At 39.8% G+C, this 13,442-nt stretch overlaps 1 protein-coding gene across 1 annotated transcript; it reads left to right on the top strand.

Moving 5' to 3' along the window:
* Window positions 1-1,055: 1,055 nt before the first annotated feature.
* LOC149233720 (UDP-glycosyltransferase 73C6-like) lies at window positions 1,056-2,930 on the top strand. Its single transcript, XM_089379834.1, has one exon. It carries the CDS (start codon window positions 1,180-1,182, stop codon window positions 2,812-2,814), a length of 1,635 nt encoding a protein of 544 aa, XP_089235960.1. The 5' UTR covers window positions 1,056-1,179; the 3' UTR covers window positions 2,815-2,930.
* Window positions 2,931-13,442: the final 10,512 nt, after the last annotated feature.

The raw sequence follows: 13,442 nt of genomic DNA, 5'->3' as shown, positions 1-13,442 counted from the left end.
TACGGTGCCCAGACCTGTTTGCCAAATGGGAAGCACGAGCGCAACAGCGAGCGCAACACCAATCTAATGAGTGCGGAGTCTAGGGGTATATAATTGTGTCATGGTTTTTATAATAATAATATTTGTATAGCCCAACTATGTTGCGACGGCTATGGGCATAGCGGGACTCGAACCCTGCGACCTGATAAACGCTCTAACTGCTAAGCTATATGCCCCGACTGAAATAAAAACCTGAGCCTTCGGCGGTCAACACCTGATAACAGGCGGTCACATCATTGCCTGAAGTAACTATTAGTGGACAAATAGTTTCAAGCTAATGGAATGCTTACCTGGTGTTCTTAAAATATCCATAATTTGTCTTTCTGCTATTCAATCAGGCGCTCTTGCCATATCAGCACTTGCTTTTTTGGAATTACCGCTGCAAGTAATCGGTGCTACTGGTCTTATAGATGTTTCCGGTCTTACTCTTACCGTAACAGGGACTAGCAGTGACGTTGCTATCCATCTTTTTTATTTTATAAACCATAAATAATAATAAACAAAATATCACAATGACACTCATGCTCAGGTCCTACATAACTAAAATTAAAACAATTTACGATATAAACAAACAACTAACAAGTTAAATAGAAAATACTTATCTTTTCAAATGTAACATCAACAAAATAAGTAATTATCCATAACGAAGGACTCAAATTTCAAAGACATGTTAGACAAAAGTTAGTTATCCATACCGTTTCCAAATTCGGTTTTTGAAAGGAACGCCTTGTTTGGCAATTGTACAGATGGCATTTTTCATGGAATGTCATCAAAGCATACAAACATGTGTCGGTGTACGTCGGAGATCTTTTTACTAGAATACCTATTGTCGGAAGCAACACGGCCTGCGAACTGCCACTACACGTGTAGATGGTATACGTCGGAGATCTTTTTACTAGAATACCTATTGTCGGAAGCAACACGGCCTGCGAACTGCCACTACACGTGTAGATGGTATCTCGACTCCACCGCTCTCAGACGAATATATAATTCTCTAGCTACCATTCAAAATTCCCCAGGCAGCCAAGGGAAACACGCTTTCCACACATTGCTTCGTCCTTAAGCCATCATGGATCAATCAGTCCATCAGAGTATATATATATGGATGTAAGGTAAAAACGATTATCGATCTCCAAAAATATGGCGGAAGGAGGAGCTGAAATAGTGGTGATTCCCTTCAGCGGGCAGGGTCATGTCTTCCCCTGCATTGAGCTTTGCAAGAGACTTGCAGCTCGAGGTCTGCACATTACAATTATAGCGGACTCTTCCGTTTCTGCTACTTTACGCACTGTAGCCGATCAGTCCTCCTCCTCGGGCCTTCGCATCACATTCATCGAATTGGAATCCGAGGAGGAGGAGGAGTTGGGGGATTCAGTACCACATCCTGATCACCATGGTCACGATCATATGGAGCAGCAGCAGCAGAAGGCCATGGAAGAGATTCTACAGAAGAAGCTCTCAACTCCACCTCTCTGCATCATCGGCGACGTTATGATGGGATGGGTACCCGAATTGTGCAAAAAATTGGGTATTCCCAGAGTCTCGTTCTTCACTTCTGGGGCCTGTTCTTTGGCCTTCGAATATGCAATCTGGAAGCACCGAAGCTCTCTTGATCAACTTCAACATGATGACAAGCAGGCCGCATTCTTAGTCCCTGGTTTCCCTCCGTCCATGTCTATTACTCCCTCCGATTTGCAGCATATATCTCCTCCCTTTCCTCCTGGAGGTGGTGGTCCTCCTCCACCGCCTGGACGAGGGCATCCACCTCCTCCTGCAGCTGGGCCTCAAGGTTCCAAGCCCAAATTTCCGCCTGGACGAAGGCCTCCGCCTCGTCCTCCTGGATCGAAATCCCATTCTCCGCCATGGATGAATGGGATCAAAGACTGCGTGGGGACTTTGGTCAACACGTGCGAGGAGCTGGAATCTCCGTTCATTGAATACATAGGTAAGGAAATAGAGATACCCATCTGGGCGGCAGGGCCTTTTCTGCCCGCTTCGTCTTTTTTAGATCAGTCGGGGTCAGGTACCACTGTAACGCATGATGGCGCAATCCGCGGCAAGAAAAGCAGTATCGATGAAGAGCAATGTCTGGAATGGTTGAATTCCAAGGCGCCTGCATCTGTTCTCTTCGTTTCTTTCGGTAGCGAAGTCGGACCCTCCGTTGAAGAGACCAGAGAGCTCGCTCTTGGACTGGAAGCTGCGCAGAAGCCATTCATTTGGGTCGTACAGGATCACTACCATGATCGTCCTCCCCCTCCTGATCATCCTCCCTGTGATCAGGGTAATAGTGAAGGAGAAGGGGCAGAGGATATGCTTCCCGAGGGTTTCGAAGATCGAATCGAGGGACTGGGTTTGATAATTCGTGGTTGGGCGCCTCAGCTGCTCATACTCTCGCACCCCTCCACTGGAGGATTTCTGTCGCACTGTGGGTGGAATTCCACAGTAGAAAGCATCGGCCACGGTGTTCCCATCTTGGCATGGCCCATCAGAGGAGATCAGCACTACAATGCCAAATTGCTCGTCAAGGACCTCCAGATTGCGGCCATGATCGACAAGCCAACACAGAATGGGCTTGCGAGCAGGAAGGAAATTGGACATGGAGTGAAGTTGTTAATGGAAAGCGAGCATGGAGCCCAGTTAAGAGAAAGAGCAGCCTCTCTGAAACTCAAGTTCCGCTCTACCTGTTTCTTATCCTCCCGAGCCGTGTTAGAAACTTTTCTTGATCACCTTTTACCGAAGCAGTCCGAAGTTGTTGGAATGAATGTCAGCTTGTAAGTACAGGATCTGGGTGAATAATGAAATGCGATGAGGAGGCCATGAATCCAGCTTTTACTAAAAATGTTATCCGAGGTTTTTTATTAATACAAAGGTTTTGTGTTGTGGGGTGTGCATCTTACTGTCTTATGTTTCACGCGATCCGGAATTGACATGATACTGTTATGAACTATAACTACAAGTTGATTTCTTTGAAGATGACATTGTTATGAAGTGCAAATTGGTTTATTTGAAGACGACATTACTTCCATCATGCTTTTTTGATTTCTTTGAAGATGACATTCATGCTTTTTTGATTTCTTTGAAGATGACATTGTTATGAAGTATAAGTGCAAATTGGTTTATTTGAAGACGACATTACTTCCATCATGCTTTTTAGGATAATATATAATCATTCAACTTGCAAAAATTGGGACTTCTAAAATGTTTGCAATTGGGACTTCTAAAATGTGGCAACATGAATGCCAAAAAGTTTGTAACATTGAAAATCAAACTAATATCCAACTTCTATGAAAATTTTATAACAAAGGTGTGATATTAATCCTCACCGGAACATTTACATTCCTTATATATATATATATATATAAATTTTATATAAATTTTTTGTTTTAACTTATTGTAAGTTTGCAAAACCATCTTTTTATTGGTTTGTTGTTTTAATTTATTGTTTGCAAAACCGGCTTGTTGTTTTAATTTTTATTGGTTTGTTGTTTTAATTTATTGTTTGCAAAACCGGCTTTTATTAGGCATGCCATGCCAATTAGAGTATTAAGGCCAATTAGAGTATTAAGGCCAATTAGAGTATTAAGACTTGAAAAAGTAATTATAAGGATATATTTATTATTAACTCAAACATATCACCCTAATATTAAATTATCACCCTAATATTAAATTAGGGTGAGAAACACAACAATATTTCTCTCAACCATTTTACTCTCAACCATCTTAGCTATGTCCAAGTGACAGTTTATTGGTTTTTTGTATTACATTTTTGGACAGTTTATTGGTTTTTTGTATTACATTTTATTATTGGTTCTCTATGTACATTGTGCATTTTTCTACTACATAAAATAAATTTGATTATATTGAGTACATTCTTTATTGATAAGGTCATTAAAAAAATTAGAATCTGGTTGATGTGTTTTTTAGAAAATTCTTCTTTGCTTTGATTTATTTTGGCTTTTATATCTCTACTAAGGTAGATACATCTTAATTCTAAATTTATCAAGAGTGATCTAATCCTTAGAGGTGCAAACATTTCTTTAAATTTTGATCCCTTTTGGCGCATGATGGATGCCAAGTCAAGATGGATTTATGCTAGTCTTTAAAAGATACATGCCAAGTCAAGATGGATTTATGCTAGTCTTTAAAAGGTAGTCTGTCACATTCATGTTGAGCACAAAAGAAACTACATATTTTTCTCATACTGAGCAACACATTATTAAAATATTTAAACCACCATGCACCAAGAAGAATTAAATCTTTTATTGAGTAACACACTATTGAAATCTTTTAATTATAAACACTTTTTTACTTTCAGTTGCTCTTTATATATAGTCATACCCTAACCCTTCTAAATTTTGACTCTTTTTTGGGACATATTTTCTAGTCAATTTTGCCATACATCCACTAAGTTTGTTAGAATGGTTAGATTTGCTAGAGTACAATATGTGCCCCAATGGTTTTTAAGGTCATTGAATTCATTTATGCATCAAAAACAAATTTTAAAAATTACAATTTCATCTAAAATTGTATCGTTAGATTTTGAATATATATATATATATATATATATATATATATATATATATATAATTTAATGTCTAACTTTAAAATACTTTTTATTATTAAATATATACATATATAATTTAATGTCCAACTTTAAAATACTTTTTGTTATTAATTTTTTGAATGTTATTTGTTAACTCCATGATGAGGATGGAGGAATTATACATATCCCTCATAAGGACTGTAAAAAGTGTCTTTCCCTGTAATAATATTTTTTTTACTTTCTTTACAAATATATTTAATATTAAAAAATATATATATTTAACATGGAGATTGAATGATATTTTTTTGTTATTAATAAGTTTTTAAATGTTATCTATTAACTTCATATTTAAGCTTTTAATAAATTACACATCTTTTTCCTATTTCAAATTTGGCATTTTTTTAATTATTAATCCAATAAAAAAAAATCAAGTTCAAATTGCATTTTAAAACAAAGGTGACTATTAACATTTTAAATTGGAAAAGTTTTCAAATGAAAAGATAAAATATAATTTTAAACACTTTAATCTTAAATTTTCTTTACATTAATGAGATAAAAAATGAATACCAAACTAACCGATAGTGATGTCATTGACATATAAATAAATGTCATGATAAATTAATATTTAATAATAAACTCAATAACATGAACTTTGAATATTGATGTGTATTTAAAAAAATTGAGAGTTTTGCTAGCATTAGGATTTTGATCTTCCAGATTTTTTTTGCAAACCTTGATTTTGTTACCGTGATCTATCTTTAGCTAAGTTCTGTATTATATTTGGTAAGTATATTTTCAGATGATTCTCATTTACTTAATAAATGTCAATGTGAGGAGGGATGCAAACCCCTCTTATAAACTAGTTACTCGGGAAAACCAGTCAAATGTCGGTGGGTTATGAGCTAATCATGTGGAAGGAAATAATTGGGAGAATACAATCTAGGGAGCTCAATGGAAATCGCGCTTCAAAAGTAGTTTTCTACCTCAAGCTGCAACTAACCCCAAATACAAGGTTTGATCTAATAGATTAGAGGGCTACATTCAATACACGAAATATCAGGCCCTCATCTACAAATTTATTAGGGTACGACCTTCGAAGAAAGACCTGGCTAAGTGGATCTGAATCAAATGGCAACAAAAGGACCAAATCAACCTAAAATTAGTTCCTAATGGATTCTTTACGATTATATTTTCCAATCTAGAAGATAGAAATTAGGTGCTTTAAAATGGCCCATATTTCTATAACAATGCATGTATTTTCATTAGATTTGGGAGGAGCGACTTAACCCCAAAAAATAATAGTTTTTAGCGGCTCTGGTTTGGGTAAGATTGTTTTCTCTCCGTAAGAATTATGGGACCGAAGATACTCAAAGGCATTGGAAACTCCATAGGATATTTTGTTAAGATTTTTGAGGTAACCAATCGTGGATGATATACCTCATATTATGCCATAAATAATGTGTATATGAATATTTCCCAGCCTCTCCTAGAATCTATCAAGATTTCCTATCAGGATGAAACTTGGCGCCAACCCTTAGACTATGAGCCTAGCCCTTCTGATGCCATCTGTGTCGCGAGTATGAACATTTATTTAAAGAGTTCCTGATTAGCCAAGTATAACTATAGATGGAGAATCATAAATTCATTTTGGATGGTTTTCAAACTATGGCCACTGAAGAAGGAGCCTTAGAAATTCACAAGGTCCCACAAAGGATATTCCTTCTCTAAACCAAAACAAGTTCATGATGTTGTGACATCCCAATGAAGATATTGAGTTGGCTTAAGATATTATGAATTTTGACTTGAATGTGGGAGAGGCCTAACCTCAACCTATTCTAAAGTGAAAAACAAAATAAATGCTTCTTGAAACCTCGACCATGGAGGGAACCCCTGAGCAAGAAGAAATGGATATGGATGTTGAGGAGGAAACCAAGACTTTAAGTCATGATGACCAATTGGTTGCAAATCTATAGAAAGAATGGAGTAAAAAAGATCCTACTACCATATCCAAACTCTAGTTAGCTCAATTCCCTATCTCAAACTGAATATTCAAAAGAGGTAAATGAAAGAGAGTTAGAAATGTCAACTAGAGGATTTGGAGTTCATACTAAAGGCATAAAGGGAAAATGATACATGCATACATATTTAAAGAAAAGGGCAAGACGGTTAACCCAAGCCTTAATCTAGGTGGTCAAAGACCATTTGGTGAATTCTAGTCAGGTAGAAGTGTTACTGGAGGTGTTTTCCTCCCTCAAATGTCTTATCTAATGAAATAATATCTTAGAACATCCATGGAATCAACAACCAAGGTAAACAAAGGTATCTTAAAGAAAGAATAAGCAAGGAAACTATCTCTATATTTATGCTTCGAGAAACTAAAATCTTTGGTGAGAAGGTCTATATAATAGCTAACTGATGCTGGAAGGGTGTGAAGCAATCACTTTGTACACCAAAGGAAGTGTTAGAGGAATAATTACTCTCTGGAATCCCTTGGAATTATCCTTTTAGGACTAGGTTGTTTTTCCTTGCATCCTCTCTAGCAATTTTTTTATATAGGCTCGAACGAAATGGGTTGTCTCACAGTTCTTTATAGGCTGCATATACCATCGAAGAAACATACTTTCTATTGGCTTAAGGGGTCCCGACCCAGGCTTAGAGTAAGTTGCGCCAACCAAAAAAGCCCTACATTGATGGCCCTTTCGGCAGCAACCTACGTAGCGCGGGTCACAGTCTCACCCGAAGCAATATTGGGGGATGTAAGAACCAAGTTTCTACATCCAGAGACTAGTGTGATGTCCTTCAGTGCCTTAGATCTGCTTCTGCACAGATCTTACCTTCCGATAGATTTAAAAATACTAATTTGGCCCTCGGTAACTTCAAGGCCAGCCAATTGTGTTATTCAGGCCATAACAGGATATGTCTACTAATTTTGTGCAACTGGACAGGTTTTCTAGGGCTTATGAGATCTAGATATGTCATCACGCAGACCTATCTTTCTTATCTGAAACTAACCCTAAATAGATTTATATCTTCACGAATATCATTCAATCATCTTGTTAAGCATAAACATGTTCACTTAACCCGATTCACACAGAGAAAACACATTGGATTACAGAAACAACAGTGAAAGTGACATAACAATTAAAGAGAAAGATTCAAGTATTTCCAACCCAATATCAATCTTTATTAATCAGAATATTTCCAGTACAGACTTCAACTATCCTACGCACTCAACTGCACGGGTCCACGCACTCAGTTGTGGACTCTTCCAGGCCTCCGCGCACTCAACTGTGGAGCCTTTCCTTCACTACTGACAGGAACAAACCTTCTTGTCTATCAAACCCCTACAACATCATTCCTTCATTCATCTCTCTTATCTTATCCATCAAAAGTTATCTCTAATACTCATATGACTCAACTATTTGTAGCTTTTCTAATACAATACCATGGCCCTCGGTTCATGGGTGAGTCTTCAAAATTGCCTATCACTTATCCAAACAAGGGGCTAAGGCCCCTGTGACTCTTGACTAGCTACGCGCTCCGCATCCATATTTTGTGGGGACTTTACATTCTTTACAAAATTCTTTACAAAAAATTACTAAAATAATTCAATTATACCCCTGGGGACCCCATCCCAATAGCCCCCAACACAAAGATTGTGACTCTCCCTTGAGTCACTCAACTGGTTGGTCCACTTCCTGGCAGAGTTCGTTTAATGCCTTGGTCAATGTTTGAAGCTTTGCAATACTCTGTATTGTTGCTTGTAGTACCTCCTGGATCAATTTCGCTATGGTTGGCCCCTCCACTATGAGTTGCGTTGTCTGTTGGGTCCGTTGCATGGCCTTCAACTTTTCATGAATATTCTGTGAAATTTGGTTGGCTTCCTCTGTCCAAAGCTGAAGTCAGTCTCTTAGTAGGGGATACTTTTTCTGTGACTCCTGGATCTACATCTGAATCTCCTTGCCTTCCTACAAGTGGGCAAAGCACTACACTGGTGCCAACGTCTGTGCAGTCGTACTGATTTCATCATATTTTTGCTGCACTTCCCTGATCTCTGTCTTCAACTGTTGCAGCTTAGGGTCCTCCTGCAATGTATCCCATAGGCCCATTTCCTGATTGAATCGCTGGTCGCAACCATGAACTGCGACAGTTAGTTGACCCATTAATTCTCTTATAGTTGCACCTCTTTGTTCCCGAACTTCTGGCAGTGTGGTTGGTTGAAGCTTCAGCTGGAGTTCGGATATCTTCATATGGAACTTGAAAGTGACTTGCCTAACCTCATCTTTGGCTTTGTACAACACAACAACTAATTTCCTGAATTTTGTCTTGGCCTGTGCAGCATCTGGGATATGCAATTCTAGAGCTGTTTGACATGCTTGTTCAATTATTGACTCAAGGTTTGTGCTTCGCGCTTGCATTTCCTCTTTCTCTTTTAGCGCCTATGTTTTCTCGTCGTACATCTGTAGATTGTTGATTTTACATTCACTAAGGACCACGAGGGCATGCTCCTCCCTGATCTGCAACTCATCTGAGACCCCCTGATGCAATGTGTGGAGGGCCTAGAGTGGCAACACGACCACATTGATCCAAATATCCTTGATCTTTTCTAGCATGTTGTAGTCTTCATGGTTATCTGCTTGAAATGATCCTTCTGGTAAAGGAATGATCCTTAGGTCCAATGTCCGTTCCACTTCTGGGACACTCGTGCTCGCTTGAGTCAGGCCCGCTTGCACCGCGCTTGCTTGTCCAACGCTCGCCTGGATCCTACCGGTCTAGATCTGCAGCTCGCGTAGATCCTTTTGGACACTCCCCAATGTCTGCATATATTGCTGCTCAAAGTGCAACCATAGCTCAGATGTAGTATTGTGAACCTTGTCGTTGATCTCATCTAAATCGACCTCTGTTAGCACAAGAGGGTCCACCTGCGATTGTTTATCTGATTTTCACTTCTTTCGCAGAGTTGTCGCTGTCTCTTTGGCGCACCTCTGGAATTTAAAAGGGTTTAACACCTCCTCACCCCCATCATTGCCCTGCGCAGATAGCTCCCGCTCTGTGGTATGAGGGGAAGCTGATGCTTTATCCTTTTCTGTATGTTCCTTGTCTGCACGCTCCTTTGCAGCGTGTGCTGTCTCTGTAGCGGAGTTTTCAGTGACTTCTTTCTTTTGCTGGGAAACCTTCTCCTGCACGACTGCCTGCTCTTTTTCTTTCCTCTTTTTCACAGCAGAGGTCTATGCAGAGGAGATTTCTCCTACTTTACTTGTCCCGAAATCCAATTGGGTAGCCTCGTGCCACTCTGCTGGAATCCACCCACAACCTCCTGTACATCTGTGTCGACCACTAAGTATGGCAGCTTGTGTCATACCTCTTGAGGGACTCTCCTCAGGCAGATCCAAACATTGTGAAAGTCTGCCTTAAATTCTGCAAAGACCCTTAGTTGCTCGAATAAGGTGGGAGATAACCTTGGCCTCTAGTTTATAGCCATGCAAATATCCATCCCCATGAACACCCAAAAAACCTTGGATTATGTACTGTGTTTCGCATCTTTTGTCTGCCACAGTGAAGTGAACTTCGTTGCCTTTAGGAGGGTCTCATTCAGTGAAGGGAACTGATTGTCCTCCGGAAGCCTCCATGCCACCAAAACGATTAGCAATAAGAGCCAAGAATAGTGGAATGACTGGATCTTCTCTTGCACCTCACGACAGTTTGCCAAAAATTCTCTATCGAGACACTAGGCCCAGTTATATTGGACCCAATTTGCAGACTGCACTGCTAATGAAATGATCGACGCGGACACTTCATCCGCACGACACTTCCACATTATCTTTCCTGCTAGGATCTGCACTAATAAATGTATCGCCTGGTCTTTTATGGAGCAGATAGAATATCCACGCTTTCCCTTTACAAGCTTGAACTTGGTCTTCATGCAGTCTGCAAGTTGTTTTTCCTTGGTTTTGCCTGCAAACTCCTTTTCCGGGTCTACTCCTTTATAGGGTTGCTTAGTAATCCTATGGATTAACATATCTGTGATGGGGATAGGCTCACCTAGCCATAAACACCCATCATGCACTAATGTCAGCAACTAGCACACACATCGTATTGATGTTGGAGTGGTGAAAATTGGGTACGAATAGCATGTGTGATAGTCCCACCAGCTGAACTCCTCTGACCCATTTCATTGGTTCCAACTTCGTGACCCCTATATCTTCATAGTATATGCGGGACATATACTGATTTTTTGCTAAATGCGGGAATTTCGCTTGGTCGACGAGGTTCCCGTCTTCCATCTTTATCGTTGGTATGCACACTACGAGGGTACCCTCAAATGGAACTTCAGCTGGGAGTAATGGTGTACCAATTGAAAATTTGTTGAAATCAGGGTCTTTGGTCACCTTCTTCTGTCCTCTTCATGGAGGCAGATATGTCGGTAGCATAGTGATTGGTTCAGCGTCCTCGACATCCAACTCCTCAATCCCTTGGCGGAGTTCGTCTTCGTCTAGATCTAAGGGAACAAAATCTTGTTTTTTCTTGTCCATTTTTCCCTTCTGCAACACCTCTTGTGGATGCTTTCTGGGTGAGTGGCACACTGATTCGACGACCAACTTCTTTTGCTTTGGCTTAGAAGTAGATTGCTTTAGCCTAGGCGACCTTGGCACTGTAGGTATTGCTGGTGTAGCTTCTATGCCTACTGCTTCCAAATCTAGGGCCTCAGAACTCATAGGCTTAGATATCCTCTCCAAAGAAACTCACACAATGTATTAGAATAATGAGCAAGCTCTGGTTGCTTGAACAAAACCTCCCAATCTTCTTGGTGAATGCAAGAAATTCGTAGACAAAAAAGTGTTTCTTTGCAGACCAAGATGACATAATTATAGTGATTTTCAGATTCAAATCTTACCATTCCCTCCATAACTTTGTCATAAATACACCTTTGGCGGTAAATTTTCAAAGTTTTTCTCCTTAATTTACGCCTACCAGCGCCTCCTAATGGGATTTTCTCAGTCCAATCAACTGTAGTGACCCCAATGTCTATTTTTTGCCTAGGTTGCATGACGCCTTCCTCCATGGCATAGTGTTCTGAGCGCAGCTTCATCTGTTGCACCCTTGTCAATTTTTGTGCAGCCTGTTTGCTACCTTGTCCCCCTAGCTGGGTAGTGTAGTTTATAGTCTCGTGCTCCCTTGCAATTGCTTGGAGCACTAAGACTATCCTGCATTCATATATTCATTGCTTAAGGGTAGGATCCCCTATATACAACTTCAGCTGACTCCCATTCACTTTGCCTAGAAAAATTTTGTTGGGCGTGGAGCCTGATTATCTTCTTTATTCAGAGGTATCGCCGCATTGGACCCCATTTCGTAATGTGGTTGCAACTTTGCTCGTTTATGTTTGCCACCAGGGGGTTCCAGGGGGGTGACGACGATTATTTAGAGCGCCCCCCTCGCCAATGGGGGATCGGGGGTAGCGCCCCCGAAGCTAAAAATAGATGTAAAATTGCCTTGTAAAATGTTGTAATTTCGTAGTCAATCTGGACCATTCATTAGGCAGAAATCTGATGGTAGAAGTTATGTTTAATTTAGGTTTTTTTTCCCTAGAAGGAAACTCCTCGCTATATATGAGGGAATTGTATTGTAGACTCTATGCACATGTGTATTCTAAGCGAGAAAGAGAGAGGAGTTTGTGTGAGAGTGAAGAGGGAACTACAACGGATTTGTTGTAGGTTGTATCTCTTCATTTTGCTGGATAATATAAAAGAAAGGATTGGGTGTTTCTCTATGGACATAACCCAAATTGGGTGAACCACGTATATCTATGCCTCACTTTTTTTATGTGTTTTATGTGTTTATATTTCTGGAATATATTTTATGTGTTCCATTGCTCTATAATATATAATTTTCTAACATTGTTCACCATTTAGCTTCGCAAATTGAACTACACCACCCTCTATAATTTCCTTGACAATATCCGGTCTTATCCAATGCATCTGGAATTTACCCAGAAAATTGGTGAACTTGCTATTGTATAAAAACACAAGATCATTTATCTTGAAAGTGTGAAGCTTGATATGGCGAACATGCCATGCTTTTTTGCGTTCCTTCTTCACTTGTTGGTGGAATCCCGCTAGAAATAGGTCCTCCTCTAACTCCATTAGCTACGTGAGCCATTCCCCCAAAGCCTCGCGATCCACCATATCTGTCAAAGCTTCTATGCGCAAACTAGGTACAATGTACTCCATAGGCATCACTACTTCGACGCCATAGACCAATCTAAACGGTGTTTGTCCTGTTAGCTTTTTATAGGTTTTCCCATAGGCCCATAGTACTGTAGGTACGCGCAAATCCCAGTCATTCCGTTGTGTGTTAAATACCTTTCTCAATGCCTTCTCCAAAATTTTGTTAAAAGCTTCGACTGTTCCATTTGCCTGCGGGTGATATGGTGTGCTCTTCTGATGGTAGACTTGAAATTCATCTGTCATTGCACTAATTGTTTCATTCAGAAAGTGTGTTCCCCTATCACTCATTAATATTTTCTAGCATCCAAACTGTGTTAAGACATATTCAAATAAGAACTTTGCTGCAGTAGTTGTTGTGCAATCCTTCACTAATTGTGCTTCCACCCATCTGGTTAAATATTCCGTAGCAGTTATAATGTAGTGCGCGCTCGTTTTCTTTCCAAGTGGTTGAATTGGCCCAATAAAATAGATTGCCCACTTCTCAAATGCCTGTAAAGATACTTGAGGATGTAGAAGTAGTTCATCCCTCCGCGATAGTCTTCTAGTTCATTGACATGCATCGAATGCCTTATAGTATGCTTTGGAATCCTCGTGCAATGTTGGCCACCATAATCCTGCGTGAAAAATCTTCT

This window comes from Pinus tabuliformis, chromosome J (genome assembly GCF_031772625.1).
Source record: "Pinus tabuliformis cultivar Carrire ecotype Pingquan chromosome J, CPIR1, whole genome shotgun sequence".
Lineage (NCBI taxonomy): Eukaryota > Viridiplantae > Streptophyta > Pinopsida > Pinales > Pinaceae > Pinus > Pinus tabuliformis.
Note: the sequence above shows the minus strand (reverse complement) of the source record. Positions and strands in the feature narration are given on the sequence as shown.

Excerpts from the sequence above, each read along its gene's own strand:
- LOC149233720 (XM_089379834.1), top strand. The coding sequence starts at position 1,180 with ATGGCGGAAGGAGGAGCTGAAATAGTGGTGATTCCCTTCAGCGGGCAG.